At 38.9% G+C, this 18,273-nt stretch overlaps 1 protein-coding gene across 16 annotated transcripts in view; it reads left to right on the forward strand.

Annotated features, from left to right (window-relative positions):
- Adgrl2 (adhesion G protein-coupled receptor L2) overlaps positions 1-18,273 on the forward strand; it is a 175,329-nt gene that overhangs the window by 137,430 nt on the left and 19,626 nt on the right. For 9 of the 16 annotated variants that reach the window (XM_055614404.1, XM_055614403.1, XM_055614405.1 and 6 more), the window contains exons 8-16: positions 157-342; positions 1,061-1,099; positions 3,809-3,992; positions 11,710-11,835; positions 12,126-12,331; positions 13,705-13,878; positions 15,142-15,351; positions 16,279-16,499; positions 17,734-17,800. In XM_055614404.1, the coding sequence (XP_055470379.1) occupies positions 157-342; positions 1,061-1,099; positions 3,809-3,992; positions 11,710-11,835; positions 12,126-12,331; positions 13,705-13,878; positions 15,142-15,351; positions 16,279-16,499; positions 17,734-17,800 (1,413 nt within the window). The remainder of the gene's footprint in view (positions 1-156; positions 343-1,060; positions 1,100-3,808; positions 3,993-11,709; positions 11,836-12,125; positions 12,332-13,704; positions 13,879-15,141; positions 15,352-16,278; positions 16,500-17,733; positions 17,801-18,273) is intronic. The other 7 variants (XM_055614406.1, XM_055614393.1, XM_055614398.1 and 4 more) reach the window with 1 other exon arrangement.

Consider the following 18,273-nt stretch of genomic DNA (forward strand, 5'->3'; position numbering starts at 1 on the left):
TTAATCTTCTGAGATGAAGAGAAAGTTATTGGTCTCAATTAGTTGCAGATTTTTGACATATTTGCAAATATTTTTTTCTAGCACAACAGAGATGCTTGAAGAGAACTAAAAGCCACAGATAGAGTTTTACTGAGATAATACAAATTGTCGTTCCAGATCAGAAGTGGAGAGAATGCTGCAAGTCTAGCCAATGAACTGGCGAAGCACACCAAGGGGACTGTGTTCGCAGGGGACGTGAGCTCCTCAGTGAGGCTGATGGAGCAGCTGGTGGACATTCTGGACGCTCAGCTGCAAGAGCTGAAACCCAGTGAGAAGGATTCCGCCGGCAGGAGCTATAACAAGGTAGGAGCTCTGCCACGCAGGACAGGGGTCTGCGTGTGTGGTGGCTCTCTGCCCTGCCACACTTGGCCGCCAGTGGTAGACAAACGCCTGACTTCCCGGGTTACTCATTTCTCAAGGATGGATTACTGAGAAAGGAACAGTGTTCTCCTCTCCCACAAAGCTGTAAGTGGCACCCCCATCATGCTGGTTGCTAGTGTGGCCAGTACTGTTGCTGTACAATTAACATTTGTTAGATGGTTAACGGATTGTCTGAAAACACGCAGCTCTGAATACTTGAAGTTGTGACACGCAGCGATATTAGTGGCAGCTTTGGGGAGAAGGATGTGTCCATTTTAGGAGGAATGCTGGTCACACCACAAGCTTTCTTACTAAGATAATGTTAAGTGCCACTTACCGTGTTATGTCTATATTATGTTCATTCGAATCCAGAATGAGTCAAAGATAAGTGGACTATCATTTTTTTTAATGACAGTATGTATATTTTCCTCCTTTTTTCTCTTGCAAAAAAATTTTTAAATGGCATTGACAAAGTAGAGCAAATAACTGTAAACAGATAGCTTTGGCTGAGAGCGGGGGTTGCCCAGATGCCCAGAGGATATTTGTACATAGTCAACTTAGAAGTCAGGGACACCAACGTAATTTTTGAGGATTTCTTCTTTCCTCATTTTTTTCAGCAGATAAAATCTAACCTCTGATTTTCTTTTCTTTTACTTAAAAGCTCCAAAAGCGAGAGAAGACATGCAGGGCTTACCTTAAGGTATCTTTCCTGTGCTGTCCCCCTGCTTTCCCCTTCTTCGGCTGCCTGCCACGCTTACGCCATCCTGCTGCATGACTCAGAGTTTTCAGTCTTTGATAATTTTATAATGTGCCCCATATCAGCTGTACAAATGTTGGATTTTCTCAGAATAAGGCAATAATAGTTTACCGATTTTTTTTTTTTTTTTTACTGTTTTCCCATTTATCGAAAAAAAAATACAAGAATTTTAATGAATGTCCTCTGAATTGGAAGAAAGCACTCTTGAACCTTTGTTGTCTTTTGCCATCTCTGTGGACCGAAACCTGAAACAGCTATGATATATTCTTGGCAGTTTATCATATCAAAGACTGTATGGGCATAATGTATGTGCATGTAAAAGCCACTGCTCTCTTCTCTCTGGGGTATACTGTTCAATAAATTAGGCTTTGTCCTGGCCTTTGGGGAATTCGCTTCTGGAAGCAGGGTGATGAGCCTGGGTGTCCGGACATAAAATATGATCATTGTGATGGTGATTCTAATGTATAGTAGCTGGGGGTTCTTTCTGGCTCATAGGAACAGAAAGGCACTTCTGTGCAATGGCCGATGTTTCTTCCTGGTGAATTTAAGTGATATAGACAGCATGGCAAGACTCCCCACACAGTAAACCAGACTGCTTTTGTTGTGTTTTGCTTTGCCTTGTGGGTTAGGAGATTCTTGCTGTTGGGAAAGGGGAGTGAGTTATTACCCTGGTAAATCTAACCTCAAAGGATAAATTCACATCGTGGGGAACAAACCAAAGAGCTTTTGTAGCTTCGTGAAGGAGAAGTTGCTCAGAAGCTGCAACCTCATAAACTTGGTTGGCAAGGTCAGGGTTGGGCACTAAGAACAGCGTCTCACCAGTTAGCAAATGGCAACTCTGAACCTGAGCCCTTTACGAGAAAAGGCAGAAGGAAATCAGTTTTCAGGTAGTAATGTTCTGAAACACCTTAAGAATCTGACAGAGGCTATAACTGATAAATATCAGTAGAACAGGTCACACCCAGATGTTGAAGTTTCCTCACAATATTAACGTGTGGAATGCAGCGATCAGTATGTTGCCCAAGACATGCCTCCCCCCAAAGAGTAGACTTTCCTCAGCTTTGGCAAGAAAAGACTATTTCGTGACCATGACTAGGCTAATGATTATCTGGATTCCACTGAAAAGCACAACTGCTAATAAGCAAGGCGCATTTCAAATTAATGTGAGCGTGCCCTCAGGAAGAATGTGTACACACGGTAAATCGCAATATGACCCGAATTTCTGACCGGTGTCGTTTTCAGTGTGTTTCAAATGAGCTTCTCTGTTCAGACAAGACTAATAAACCCCCTTAAATTACAAATCAGAAGCTGACTTACTCTATGCAAATGAAGCAAGTTTCTACTTGGCTACAGAGGATTCATTTGTAACTTAGATTAGAAGCTCTAGTCTGTATTTCTTGGTGACTAATGAATCTGGCCTCAGCAGACCAATTTCTGTTCCACTCTAGTTATTGGCTGAAGAAGCATCCGTGTGAGCATTCTGGACCATTCCATCTCCCATTAGAAAGAAAAGGGGGGAAAAAGCCTTTAACGCCCCTTGGAAGTACCCTCCACCTGCCAGGGAGGTCGTGGTGGCTCACAAGGCAGACGGAACGAGGGTATTAAGATGGATTAAGCTAATTAATCTTACTCTGACAATAGCCTCAAACAACTTTTCCCCTTGCTCATTTCAGTGCAGAACCTCCAACTAGCAGTTCATTGTTGTTTTTCATAGATGGCGGGTCTTTTTTCCTCAGCGATTACCAGCAGATCAGAACAATGTATAGACAGAGCTAATGGCACATTATGTGTAGGCAAGAGGGATAGTAAATGCATGTAGTGATTTCAGCTGTCCAGCTATGCCTGGCACAGCACTCTGCAGCCTAAGTGCAGCGAGTGTCAGCATCAGATCTTGCCTCCAATGGACAAGCCTACTGGGTTATATTGATACTTAATGTTGTTTGCTTGGTTGTTTTTCAACACTTTATGTATTTCTGTTCTCCTTAAGTCATCATTATAGCCTTTTGGTATTTTGCCTGTTTTCGTCATTCCTGTAAAAGCAGACCAGTCATTAGGAGTTAAAGTATAAGTGCATGTGCCTTTTAGCTGTATAGGTAATAGGAAAATATAGCTAGGTGACTTACAAACTTTCAAGCTACCCTTAAACCCAAGTGATAATAAATAGACAAAGTATGTAAAGCAGTATAAATTACTTCATCAAGTTCAGGTCCAAAGAAACATTGTGACTGAAATTTCTGATAGATACTGGCCTATTCCAGAAGTCTCAGTGTTTCCTAGTCCTACATTTAAAATTTGCAGTTATAAATAGGGTAGATGTAATAGTTGTAATCACACATGTACTCAATACTTAGCCTCCTGGGAGCTGGAACTGGGAGCCCCACGTCCCCTTTAGCAGTTGCAGTTTGCTGAGAGGAACGAGAAACGGGCCACCTTTCCTACAGCTCTTTAAGTCTGTAAGAGGGACAAGCAGCTGTCCATGCACATCCAGTTGGTGCTATTCTCAAATAGTAGTCTGCACTTACAGTTGCCCAAGTCATGAAAGAAAAGTAAACCATCATGTCAGGTAAACATCAGTTGTCACCAGTCAGCAGTTGACAGTCCCCTGTGTTCTGGAGGACATCAAAACTAATGGTCATTTTCCCATGGATGCAGGCAATCGTGGACACAGTAGACAACCTTCTGAGAGCCGAGGCCTTGGAATCCTGGAAACACATGAATTCATCTGAGCAAGCACACACAGCCACAATGTTACTGGATACACTGGAAGAAGGAGCATTTGTCCTAGCAGACAACCTTCTAGAACCAACCCGGGTCTCAATGCCCACAGAAAATATTGGTGAGTGCATCTGTGGTTACATTTAATTTGGAAGACATGTTGAAAAGATGAGAGTTTGTATTCTGAATTTGTCATCTCCCAGGATCAGACTTCGCTTTTGCAGCGTTATTTATTTTAAGGAAAAGAAATTATTGATCATACTTTAATAAAATTAATGCTTAAGCTGAAATCTGCCTGTATCTTACAGAAGTTGTTTTTATGAGTATGTGTAAGTTTTTCAATTGAAAAATCATTAAAGGGGAAAAAATAAGAGCACTTAAATGCTAGAATATGGATTGCTTAAGTAATGAAAGTGCTTCATATGAGAATGTGGTGAATGCTTTTCCATTTTTATAACATTCCTAATTAATTCAAATCACTTTATGTGTTCTTCCAGCCAAATATTTTAGCTTATAAAACTTGAGTGAACTGTTTCGATTAAACACAACCTCTTTCAGGTAAATATAATATTTAACCTGAGAGTCAATGGCTCATACCTGTAATATCAGCATTTGCAAGGCTGGGGCAGGAGGATTGCTGTGAGTTTAAGGGCACCCTGGGCTATGGAGTAAGAGCCTGATTCACAAAAGAAAACAGTTGCAAAGGGATCTCAGTGGGTGGGGGCTCACCTAGCAAGCAGGAAACCCAGGCTTTGATTATCTAGCACCTTTTAGGGCTAAGCACTGCTTCAGTGGTCCTTGTGCATTCTGTAATCCCATAAAGGTGCAGCCTGGAGGCTCAGAATTTGGAGGTCAGCGTGGTCTACGTGAGACAGTCTCTCTCCCTCTTCCCATTAAGAGATATTGTAGGACAGAGTAGTCACATTTCTAGATTGTCAAATGGATAATAACAATTTCGACCAGCAGCCAACAGTCCACGTGTTGCAAATGAGGGTCAGAAATCTACTGTTGACAATATTTGATAGGAGAGTAAAGTTTTATATTTAAATTTCTCCAATTTAGGATTGACAATTATTTGGTGAGCTTGACCTCAGAAGAAGTTTATGTTACTGAAATAAAAAGGTTCCCAGTTATTAGTAAAAAAGAAAAGGAAGCATGAAAAGAGCAAAGACTGCTCACTCCTCTACCAAAAGCCATGATGACCATTTAGGACCGCATGAATGGAGTCCTCTAGCTGAAATGCTATATCTTACTGACAAATCATGGTCATCAATATTATGGTTGAATATTAACCACTGCAGAGAGAGAGAGAGGACTCAAATATGGCCACCTGGATTGAAATTTTAAATTTAAGTTTATTGCATTTATGTAAATTTTTCACATAAAATGAAACACTAAGTATTTGTTCTGAGGTGTAGAAATTATAAATAATTTGGTAACTTCAGTGTGTAAATGAAGAATGTACCTACCATATAATCTTAGTGTTCTGGTTATCTAATAAGTCTGTCCTCATAGATTAGTCATAATAAGAAATTAATACTACTCCAAAGCGTCCATTATCTGACAGTTGTGTGAGCTAATGACAGTCTTCAGATTTATGCCCATTGCCTACCATTCAGCCGTGTATGGTGGTGTACCCGAAGTGCAAAGTGGTGTGCAGCAGCCCTCTTAGTATGTCCAGAAAGACTCACGTAGCATGGCATTTGGTGGCTTCAATTTGTTTCTTCCAAATTTTTAAAGTTAATTTAAATTTTTTTTCTCTACTTTAACTGTGCATAAGTGTTTGAAGGGCCATGTTAAATTCTTGCATGCCCATAGAAAATGTATTATCTCTTTACCCCAGTTATTTTTTTTTTTGTCCCAATTTAAGACAAACTCTGAAGAGTAGATGTCTGGAAATTATCATTGTCTTAATACGTACATCTTTCTGAGCTTGGAAGGATTGTTCTTCCTGTTAAAATTTTAAGCTTAATGACGTGATGAATATCCATTTGGGACACAGGATATACATTTTACTGATATTACTAATCCAGAGTTGGAATTTGTTTTGTTTTTTTTACTTATTACCCGAATGTTATCAGCATGGAAATTATTTTAAGCATTTGAAGTTAGTTATGTATTTTTTATTTCTAATTAATAATGAATTTCTTGTAAAAAAAAAATGGTGTTTTAAGCACAAAAAACATTGTTTTTCCTTGAACTCGTCTTTAAACATACTATGAAAATAGCCTACTATTTCCTTATTCTTTTGAAGCTGTTATATAAGCTTAGAGGATGACTATATCTTCAATTATTAAATTTGGTTTTCTTAGCAATTAGTTTTAACTTCATAGTTTCATTTACTCAAACAGTATATGAGCCCAAAAAGGGTTGCAATTGGATGAATGCAACATCAGCAGTCGACTCTGAGGTCTAATTTGTATTCAGGGGTGTCGATTTTGAATACACAGGTCTCATGAAATGTGGGCAAAGTTTCCCCATGTAGTTGTCAGCATAGGCTACATTTTTATCTTCAGAAGGCAGTATCCTCCACCCTCCACCCTAAGAAATTCTGCTTCCTGTGGTTGTGGTTGGGCCCCTAGACTTCGGCTTGCACTCTTACATCTTGCATCTTTTGTGTTGAGTTAATGTTGGGATTTCTGTATTCAGGCTGCTTGTCTGTAGTTCCACCTTGTTGCTCAGTGTTCTGCCATTTTTAGACTATCCTCACAACTCGTGTGTACCCATCCATTCCCATTTCAGGTGTTTGAGTTGTTACCATGTCGTGGCTTTTTTCTTCCCATTTGGTCTCTTACACCGATGTGTGAGAGTTCCACCAGTTCCCCGTGCTTTCCAGTACTCAAGCTTTTTAATTTTGGCCAAGTCAGTGGTGTTCGTTGGCCTCCCAAGTGGGTTTGCTTTACCTTTCTATGATTTCTAAATAACATTGTTTACTTTTCCTGTGACTGATGGAAACCTGCTCTCCCTCTGTGCCCTTTCCTTTTCTCCATGGGGTGGGCCTTCCTTTGTTTTCCTGGAGGGGTGGTGGTGCAGCCTCCGCACCGGCACTGCCCTGAGGCCATCACTGTCTCCCTGCCTGTGCTCCACACATGCCGTGAGCTCCCTGGGACTGTGGTTTGTGCCAGCTGTGTTCCAGCACCCAGCACATGTTAGTTGGTACTGATCAGCTACAACTGGCCAATGAATGAGTGGAACAGCTTCTCTTTCACCCTCCTCAGTGCTGCTATTAGAGGTGTGGACGGCTGCCCACTAAGTGACATTTAATTGTTTATGCAATTTCTGCAAATGTTTATGGCCAGTTCACTCGTCTTTTTATAAAGTTCATCTATTTTGCTCTATTTTTTTTTTTTTTTTTTTTTTTTTACTGATGAGCAGTCAAGACTCTTTATGTGTTCTTAGTGTATATCTTTGGGCAGAAATCTGCACACCGAATGTTTTCTGCAATAAGAGACTTTCTTTCTTTCTTTCTTTCTTTTTCTCTTTTGTTCGTTCCTTTTCTCAAAAAATTTTAAATTTGTTATTTTATTTTTGTTATCTTGGGAGTAGCAGAACTTTCTAACTTTGATTTTGAAAGGTATCTAGTTTCAACTTCACCTGTCTACCTTATCCTACCTTGCTTACACTTACCAGCATTGTATAATTTTACAGCAAGGCATAATGTCCTATCGTTATTGCTGTGAGACCCTTGGTGTACTTTTTAAAAGAAAGAATAAAAATCACACTTAAACATTAAGAAAATAGGCTCAGAAGATGAAATGTGTTAACAGTTTATCTGAGAGTGAGTATAAATGTTTTTCTATATATCTATTCCACGTACTGATTTAATTTCCTTTCACTAAAAGAATGCATATTAAAAAGAAACTGTTTCATTAGAGAAGTGAAGTGGGTGAATGGCCCTGTAGATGCTTTCACACTTTAGATCTGGCTGATTTTGTCTCCAGTTTTTCATTCAACTGTGTATGATACACTAATTATCCAGAGGCTTGATCAGACCAAGCTCAGGAACTTGTTGCCTAACACTGTGGGATACTTGGTGTTTTTTGTCTTTCTTTGTGACATTAAGATTAATTGTATAGTTTAGTGTAAGTCGGATACATCCATTATAAAATATCATTTCTTTTATTTTCAGAATATCCTTAGTCACCAATATGATCCTCCACCCCACCCTGACCCCTGTCACTTTAGACATAGTTGTACTATATCTGGAAAAAAAAAAAAAGTCAAAATACAGTAGTTTACAGCAGCAAAGTTATTCTTCCTTTCTGCTGTGCAGACAGAAGGCTGGGCTTGCATCGGTTAAACTCTGTTCTGTATTGTCTTTTCCCTGGAGCCTAGACTGATCTATAACTTGGCTGGTCCTCTAACCCCCATCAACGTCTTCCACAGAGGCTCTCCTGCACTGAGATTTTCCTTCATCTCACTGTGGCTGCTGCTCCTGGATGATGGGGCAAGCCGTGATAAGTGAGACTCTGCATGGCTCTCCAGGGAACCAAGTGTATGTGCATTCAACTATGTGTTGACTAAGGCATGTGCCATAAGTGACCACCGTCCATGCACTGGCCCCTCAGCTGTGCCATGTGAGATTTCCCTATGTTCAATTTAGTTCAAACACATAGGCAATACAGAATGTCTCTTGGTGGTAAAGTTAATGAGGGGCATTATCCATGGTAGACCAAGTCAGGTAGAAAATAATTATCACTGTTCATTTATTTTTAACTCTTCTATAAGTTTTTACTTTTATTCTGGGATCTTTTTGAGATGGGAGTTCCAAGTATGTTGTGCAAGGTGACTTCAAACTCTTTTAAATTATTTTACTTGGTAGGCTGCACATGGGTACAGAATTTCTATTTATGGAATTAATGATTTCATACTGCAAATGCCCTTAGATGATTTTCCCTTCACAGAAGTGTCATGAGTAAATTTCCTGACAGGTGTGTCTCTAGTTCATTCAGCTGGTCCAAGAATACACCAGGGTTAAGTGTCCTGGAAGGCACTTGAGTGGCCTCCCACTTTTGGGAAGGGAAAGTAGAGCAGACATTTTTGAGGGTACTCTTTCTTGTTCAGCGTGTTTCTGGGCATGCGTGTATCCCACAAGAGATGTTTTAAGGGACATGCTATGCTAATCCATTTTACAAACTTTTTTCCAGGTTTTTCTCTATCTCAAGTTTTTTCCAGTTTCTGTTCTCATTGGTAAAAAAAACATTACCCTGTCACAGGCTAACACTTCATTTTGGCATAAATTTTGTTAATGAGTTTGGATTGATCCCATTAGTGTTTTAACTTCAGTTTTTCTTGATGTTTTGAAGTGTTCTTTTTGTATTGCTTTCATTTGCGTGTTTTCTTTTTCTCATATGTCAATTTGTTGTTCTCAGCATGTCCCTATTTTTCTATTTCTTCCTAGTTTGTTTGCATTCTGGCCCCTAATGTGTTGAGGATTATATAGTTTAAAAATACTATGTTCTTTTATTTTTTAAACTATTTTAAAGGCATTATTTTACATAGTAACAAAGTACAAGAAATTGATCAGTCTTTAATTTTAGGGCTGAAGTTTTAGATGTCAAGTAAATTTTACTCTTGGCTTCCGGCTTTAAAAAACCTCTACATTAATAACTTCGTAAGGATTGCACACTTTATAACTTCGTAAATTTATAAGTTATGAAGCTTTATGGTTTTACATTTGGCTTTAGATTTTCTAAAGTTTGTTTCATTGTGCTTTTGGTAGAAATAACTAATCTGGCTCTTTCTGTAGGAATAAACCAGTTCTTTTTGTACTTTTACTTGCACATGGTGTGTTCTCGTCCCTGTCGCTGTCATGCATCAAGGCCCTGCACATGTCGGCATCTTAGTAAGATCTAGTGTACCCTGCTTTTGTTTGGTACTGTTTTGATTTCTGTGATACCAGTAGCTTTTGAGCCTTTCAACAGTTCTCCTTGTGGAATTTCCTTGGCTGCCTTTATGTATAGCTCATGCATATGAATTTTAAAATCAATTTTTCAAGTTGCATTCACTCATAAGGCCTTTTCGAATTTTTATTAGAATTAAACTTCACTCATAGATTGATGTTGAAAGAAGTACCAGACTTCTTCAAATTAAAGAACATTATCTAATAGCTTATTTCTTAATCATGCTTACTGTGAATAATAAGTTGTTATCCCCTTGCAGTCTCCATGTCTTTTGATTTTGTAAGTTATTACGAGGCATTCTAAGATGGTGATAAATAAACACTGCAAAGTGTCCATCTTTTTAAAGGGTGTTCTCGTCACCTTAGACGCTTGCGCTGATAGCACTCTGACAGGGACCCTCCAGCTCATGGTCTTGTTTCTGTATTCCCGTTGTTTTGAAAAGTTTTATCATCATTATTAAGCAAGCTGAGATACACCATTTTTTTTTTTGCTAATAATGTTAAATTTTTAAATTTTGCTTTATTTTATAATTTTCTGATATACTAATTATACTAGTTGATTTCTTTAGGCTATTATATATTTAAAGTGTGTGCATATTGCGAATTTTACTACGGATTGTTTTTACAAAGCTTTAATCAGTGAGAAACTTATCAGTGATCAGCACCCATTGATATCCTGTTTTCTGAAAGAGAAGATACAAAATTTATTTAAAATTAAGTATACATTAAACTACGTATTGATACATTGATGTGCAGAAAGGTTTTGTAGTTTCTTTCAATCAGTTTTAATTCTCCAGAATGTTTCTATTCTGTTTCAGTGTTTGCTGGCTGATGCTAACTTACTTTATAAAATTGATTATCCCATATAAATTGCTTCATTTTTTCCAAAATCAGTAGCCGTGTATAATAACAATCCCATTACTCTAGAAATTTCAGATTTATTTTTCTTTTCTATGAAATTAATTCTTAAGCTAAAATGAAAATATATCCTAGATGAAAGTATTTCATTCTTACATGTGTGTCTGGAACATTTGAATTTGCATGAAAACTAAACTTTTTTGTTGTATTTACTTTTTAAGAGGAATAATTAGAAATTATAGCCACATTTAGTGTAGGGAGGAAATAATTATTTATCAGAGAGGTGTGCGTGCCTGTGTTTGTGTGTTTGTGTGTGTGGTGTTTTGCTTTGTGTGATGTTTGCTTTGCAGGGTCTTATGTAGTCAGGCTGGCTTGGGTTGCTTTGTGTAGCTGAGCATGACCTTGAACTCATGACTCTTGTTGGACTGCGTCAAATTGTCACTCTGTGATACCACTCTGAGCTTTTTGGTGGGTGTTGTCTTCGGAGAAGCACTTTAGTCAGGCTTCCCAGCTAGCCCTTGCCCTCACACACAGCATCTGATGTGAGTCGAGAGACCACCTGCCTGCCTTCCGGCTGCTTGATATTTTCCATGAGCCTGTGTCGCATGGGGAGGCCAAGAGTTGCATGAGCGTCATTATAAACTTGCTTTTTAGTGGTTTGATTTGACACTGAATTACATCTAAGAATCTTTGAATGTCAGTGTTTTCATACTTAAAACAAAATTTAAAAATAATATATAAAAATTTTAATCAAATCACATGCACCTACAGACAATTTTTCATGACTATACTTTATTGATCTCACTGCTTATAGAAATTAGGAAAGTGTGTCACCACAAACTTGATATACATAATGTTATTAAAATCTTTTCTACCCAGAGACATACCTGTGTGGCAAAGGCATTCAGATTTGTACTTTAGATTCACTTTCCACTAAGAAATGGTCATTGAATAATTTCTCAATACAAAAACTCCAAATTAATAAAGTTTTGCAAATAGTATAATTCTTATGCGATTCTCTTGTGTACTTGTAGTTTAAACAATGCTCCCCCTGCCCCATTTTTCTTTGTTTTTTCAGTTCTAGAGGTTGCTGTACTCAGCACAGAAGGGCAGGTCCAAGACTTTAAATTCCCTCTAGGCTTCAAGGGGGCTGGCAGCTCCATCCAGCTTTCAGCAAACACTGTCAAGCAGAACAGCAGGAATGGTGAGATGGAGCAGCCTTGCTTCGCTTTTGCCTTTTCTTCTCTTTCCTTCCCACCTTGTTTCCTCTGCCCCAACCTTTTTTAAACTATTAAGCTGAATCTGTTCTATTTTGATAATTTATCCTTTATACAACAAAAATGCCTTAGCATCTAAAATAATAACTTACTCTTTCTCAATAAACTTGATTTAGAGAGTCCATCGGATTTTCTCGTTTTACTCTCGCTCTGCTGCATGCTCTTTCATCCTAAGCAATTTGTTGTGAGTCCTATGTGACGATGGCTTCCCTCCTAGGGCTTGCAAAGCTGGTGTTGATCATTTACCGGAGTCTGGGACAGTTCCTAAGTACCGAGAATGCGACCATGAAGCTGGGCGCAGACTTCATTGGTCGGAATAGCACCATTGCGGTGAACTCACATGTCCTGTCCGTTTCCATCAACAAAGAGTCCAGCCGTGTGTACTTGACGGACCCAGTGCTCTTCACCCTGCCACACATTGATGTAAGCTAATATATGCTAATAAAGTCACAGAGGGTTTTAAACCCCAGAGAAAGGAAAGCCACGCTGAGGATGCAGGAAGGATCATGGGGCTGGCTGGGTGGGAGAAGACCTTTCCATTTGAAATTTAAATGTTGGACTAGGTCAGAAACACAAGCTTATTCAAGTCTGTGAACATAAAATTAAATGAGCCTGGTTCAGTGATTATTAGAACTTAAGTGTATTCTTAATGAAAGCTAATTCAGTAATCAACAGGAAAATGTAAATGACTCTAATTTGTTTTTGGATGAAAATTAACTCTTATGTTAACAGTGGGATAGCTGAATTAACTCTTAAGGCTTTGCTTTTTTAGTATGGCTAATTATTATATTTTTTAATTAGTTATATTGGGCTTATTCGGTAGTGTTTGCCATGCAGTCCAGGAGGACCTATGTTTGACTCACTCAGACCCATGAAAAGAAGGTGGCAGGGTTAAACCTCCATGGAGTTCTTAGCCTACTTAGAAAGTTCAGGGTGCTGAGAGCCTAATTCAGGAAACCAGAGGAACACCACTGGAGCTTGTCTTCTGACCTCCACGTGGTCAGACGCGCACACCCACACACACCCACACACACACTTATCTGCACATGCATGTACATAAATGCATGTGTGTGTGCACACAAAAATTAATCCTATTTGGCTCAATTTTTATCAAATATTGCGTTTCAAAATTTCAGAATTGAGGAGGCATGACTTGTCTGAGGTGGCCTACAACACTGGTTGATACTTAAGTGACAGTAACGTTGGAGGACTGGATGTTATGAGTGGAGGAAATGAGTACCTGAGGATAACCAAGTGTCCAGGACAGGCAGGCACAGGTTGTGTTTGTGTGGTCAGAGCCAATCTCATATCTACTGTATTTTATTTGCTCTTAAGAGCATTAGTGCCAACTACATGTGATAATGTCACTTGCAAGGAATCCATAAAGGGATGCAAAAATTGAAAATTGTTTGTTTGTTTGTTTGTTTGTTTAAAGACACTTGGTCCTTACAGAGTTTTCTCAGAACAAATTCACAATCTTAATCTTTTATCAGGAAGGGGAGGGGGATTCTAATGTACCTATCAGTAGGTAAAATCATAAGATGGAAATTGTAATCATGTGAAATGGGTCTCTAGTAATTTAGAGTACACGTTAAGAGTGTTTCGGACTATAAAGCCCCTTTAAGCTCGATATGTGCCTTGTAACATAACATAGTCCACAATTTTGCTGATGAAAAACTTTATAGTCCGAAACATGCAAAGTTTAATCTAAATTACCTTTTACACATATTAAACAATTGCTATTGCCATCTTTGAGTGTAAAATCCTAATTTTATTCTTGTCGTTTTATTTCCCAGCCTGACAATTATTTCAATGCAAACTGCTCCTTCTGGAACTACTCAGAGCGAACCATGATGGGATACTGGTCTACCCAGGGCTGCAAGCTGGTTGACACTAATAAAACTCGCACAACGTGTGCATGCAGCCACCTAACCAATTTTGCTATTCTCATGGCCCAAAGGGAAGTTGTAGTAAGTATTTGCTTCTAATTAGTCACAGGGAAAGACCTCAGAGATTCAAAACAGCTTGTGTAATAGTCCATCTTTGGGTGCTTATCGTAACTATAAAGCAAACAAAGCAATACAGGTTTTTAATTGTTTTTACCCTGTCCGTATATGTTCAGAAGTCTTGGCACTTTTTCAGTTTACAAACTTGAGCTAAGTTTCTGCCCCACCCTTATAGGCCAGTGTTTTTCAGAGGCCACTGAGGACTTTAAAAGTGAATTTGGCCTGCTCTTTGATCACCTCCCCCTGAGGGGAGAGCAGCCTTACCAGGCCACAGAAGATGACAATGCAGCCACTCCTGTTGAGATCTGATAAACTAAGATCAGAAGGAAGGAGAGGAGGACCTCCTCTATCAGTGGACTTGGGGAGGGGCATGCATGAAGAAGGGGAAGGGAGGGTGGGATCAGGAGGGAAGGAGGGAGAGGCTTATGGGGGATACAAAGTGAATAAAGTGTAATTAATAAAAAAAAGAATGTAGACTTTTAAAAAAATGAATATCAGTCAGGACAGAGTAGAGGCTCAAGTGCGGGACACCTTTTCTTTCTTGAATGGTGGAATCTCATTTCACATGCTTTAGTAATTTGCACATTATAGAGTTTTTCTGTCAGAAAAGCTTTCGGAATATGCCCACATAGTTCTTCCTCTTGCTAAAGAGAATGATAGTAAACAATAAAAAGTACTCAGTACAGGTAGTATGGGACCAGGGCTGTGGCTCACTGGTTGGGTGTTCACCTAGTATGAGAAGGACTCTGGTTTTCATCCCTAGACACTGCTCACTCCAACAAAAGTCCAACACAAAACTCTCAGGTGCATGGGGCTTGTCTGTGTTGTTTATTTATTGCTCACTGTGCAAGTATGTAGAAACCCAAAGAGTAAAGGAAACTTGAAAGTTGAATTATGTGTTAGCTGCAAAATCATTAAAAATGCCAATTATTTTCATCATCATTAGTCATTATTTCATGTAAATATTCTGTATGCATCTTTGAAGGTAATTGTTTCGATAGTCATTTGGCCTCTTGCATCATTCTCTAAATAAAGTCTGCCCCCTCATTAGATTGTTTTAAAGTAGTAAATCCAGTGAGACAGCCTTTAACTGTGTTATGCAGTCAGCATCTTTATCTGTGAGGCCTCGTCTGAACACATGAACATTCTTCATCGCAGACATGGTGGATGCTGCTTTCTTTTTGTTTACGCGGCGTGCTGATGTTCTTCACACATTCTGTCTTCCAGTATAAAGACAAAGTTCACGAGCTGCTGCTGACTGTCATCACCTGGGTGGGCATCGTCGTCTCCCTCGTCTGCCTGGCCATCTGCATCTTCACCTTCTGTTTCTTCCGAGGTCTACAAAGTGACCGCATCACTATCCACAAGAACCTTTGCATCAACCTTTTCATTGCTGAATTTATTTTTCTAATAGGCATTAAGAAGACAGAGTACACGGTGAGCACTGTGGAGTCTGCTGACCTTGGGTCTTGGGGGATTATGTCTGTTAGCTGAGAATGCGCATGCGACGCTGACATTAGTGTCTGACCTTGCTGCTTGATGCAATTGATGGCCACAGTGAAGGACACATTGTAATAAATTATAAGACAACTCCGTGGACAATGTTATTATGAATGTATTCGTTCCATGCATTAAATAACAAGTGTGATTTTCCTGGCTTGTTATGTAATAGAAGACTGCAAGGGACCCTGTAATAAAAAGGTGGCACTTCCCAAATTCCTGCTTTGCTTATATAGGCATTCTGACCAACAGTATTCTCTTCGTCATCACCAGGGCTCAGTGTCGAATGTAGAACAACTCATTACTGCATCACCCTGCCTGCATCTGGGGTGAATTTAAGAACGCTTCAGAAACATAAAGGAAATAACTATGTAATTAGAGTGAGGGTATTTGTCATTAAAGCAAAGTTTTTAAATTCTGTGATAGGCATTAGAAATATTGTGTTTGTGTGGAACTCTTCTACAGACTTGTGAAGCAAACAGCCATGGGTGGATTTTAGAGTTCAGAGTATGTGTGTGGGGGGAGGTGTTGAGAAGGGAATTTAATATTGTCGTCCTACCTGACAATTTCACTAAAATAGTAATGGTTTAGAGTGAGGGTGGCTAGCACACTTGGTGTTATGTTCTTCAAGCACTGCGCTCTTGATGTTTTACCAGGCCTTTAACTTGGGTCCATTTATAGGAAGAATTGTATAAGTGTGTGTGTGTGTGTGTGTGTGTGTGTGTGTGTGTGTGTGTGTGTGTAACATTGATGATGAGCTATGTAAGCAACACTAGTGATCTCTGCCACTGACTGTTGGATGGGTGAGGGCAGGGGGTCTTGTACTCACCTGTAATGGTTGTGTGCCCCTTCTCCCCCTCACAGGTTGCATGCCCTGTGTTTGCAGGGCTTCTGCACTTTTTCTTCCTGGCAGCTTTTTCATGGATGTGCCTGGAAGGTGTCCAGCTCTACTTGATGCTAGTGGAAGTGTTTGAGAGCGAGTATTCCAGGAAGAAATACTACTATGTCGCTGGGTACTTGTTCCCTGCTGCAGTGGTTGGCATTTCAGCTGCTATCGACTATAAGAGCTACGGGACAAAAAAGGCGTAAGTAATTGCAAGTGACCCGAATGTTTTTCAAGTGAATAATTTTTTAAAGCCTGTTAGCTGTCACTGAGGGTCCCTGACAGACTAAAATGGCATCTGAAAGCTTTATTGGGGAGAGAATGGGCATGCCGTGCACAAATTACAATCAAGCCTTCTGTAATTTTCTGGGTTCAAAGGATTTGTTCTCTGGTGAGACAGATTCTAAATTACGAACTTTCTTTTTTAACACAAAAGATTGACCTGAAATAAATTGAAAAAGTAAATAACTTTTTGGTCTCAAAAAAAAAAATTAAGTAAAAATTCTCCTGACCTTAACGCATCCGACTTAAGCTAATGCTCCGTTAACTCACTCTGTACAGCTGACTCTCCTGCATTGTGACATGAGCACATTCCAGCTCATATGTTTTACTTTGATAATGTTTTACCAGGGATGTTGAGGATTAAAATAAGTCACTCTCTCTTGTTCCTAAAAAGTACAGATATTTACAGAGTGGCAAAAGGAAGACATAGCCACATTTCCAGTGATTTCATTGACTAAAGGCATAAATTTGACTTCAAACTCTGGTCATATTTTTCTCTGATAAAATTTGTTGAGAAGATTTATTTACAGTCAAGGAACCCATGACTGCATAGATGATGAAAGAGAAATAAGAGATATTCAGTGAGGATTCAGTATTGTATGAAGTATGAGTCACTAACTAAAGTGTGTCTTAACAAGTTTATAGATCATGTATTTTAATACTGTGGAAGTTGTATGCTTTTATCTCCCCCTAGTATTTGTCCATTCCTAATGGAGATATTTATGCTATACTATTTTTCCACCAACAGCATCTGAATGCTTTCTTTTAATTCTGATTAACCTGAAAGACTAATTTTGAAGACTGCATGTAGAATTTTAGAGTGACGATACAATGTTGAGTACTGTTTGGGATCATTTCTAAAGAAGTTGAAGGTCCCAGGACTTCCATTCTCCCTATGAACACCTCTCTCTGATATCATGCCTAAACTGAGACTTGTAGGTTTACTTCAACTGTAGGTTGAAATAAATGAATTATGAAACTTGGTTGGCCCAAAGCCAACTCAGAATTATGGAAATTCTTCTTGCCAATGATTAATGAATTTTTAAAGGCAAATGAAGGGGTGGTTTCTTGGCTGAATTTTTGTGGTTCTGTTTTTCTGCTTAAAGTAAGAATTCAGGAAAGCGACTTAATTCATTCTCTCTCTTTTCCAATAGTTGCTGGCTTCACGTTGATAACTATTTCATATGGAGTTTCATTGGGCCTGTTACCTTCATTATTCTGGTAAGCAGACTCTATGTTCACAGTCTTTCCAGCTGCTACTGCAACAGTGGTTCTCAAATTAAGACATGGCCTTCCATTACTGATTATTTATGCAGTCGAAGATGTATAAACATGCCTAGTAACAGGACAGTGTTGTATAGCATATTTTGACTGTTATCATTATTGAAGGTTGTACACTGGCTGGTTAACCATGCCTGAAAATCACCTCTCCAGAGAAGGAAACTGTGCCATTTTAATGCAGTTTGCTGAGACAGCATAGTAATACCAAAATGAAAAACCACTCATCAGCCATGTTAAGTATTGTTTGACTGTTTTAAAAAAGTGCATGACCATACTTTATTTTTTTAGACTAATTGTAACTTAGTGATTTTAAGTAAATGTTCATACCTTAATTTTTTTAGCTCATAATTTGTAATAAAGATGAGATTAATAAAACGATTGTAAATAAATTTTAAATTCACTAGAAATAAGGA

This window comes from Psammomys obesus, unplaced genomic scaffold (assembly GCF_907164565.1).
Source record: "Psammomys obesus unplaced genomic scaffold, mPsaObe1.curated_primary_1811, whole genome shotgun sequence".
In the NCBI taxonomy this organism is placed as follows: Eukaryota; Metazoa; Chordata; class Mammalia; order Rodentia; family Muridae; genus Psammomys; species Psammomys obesus.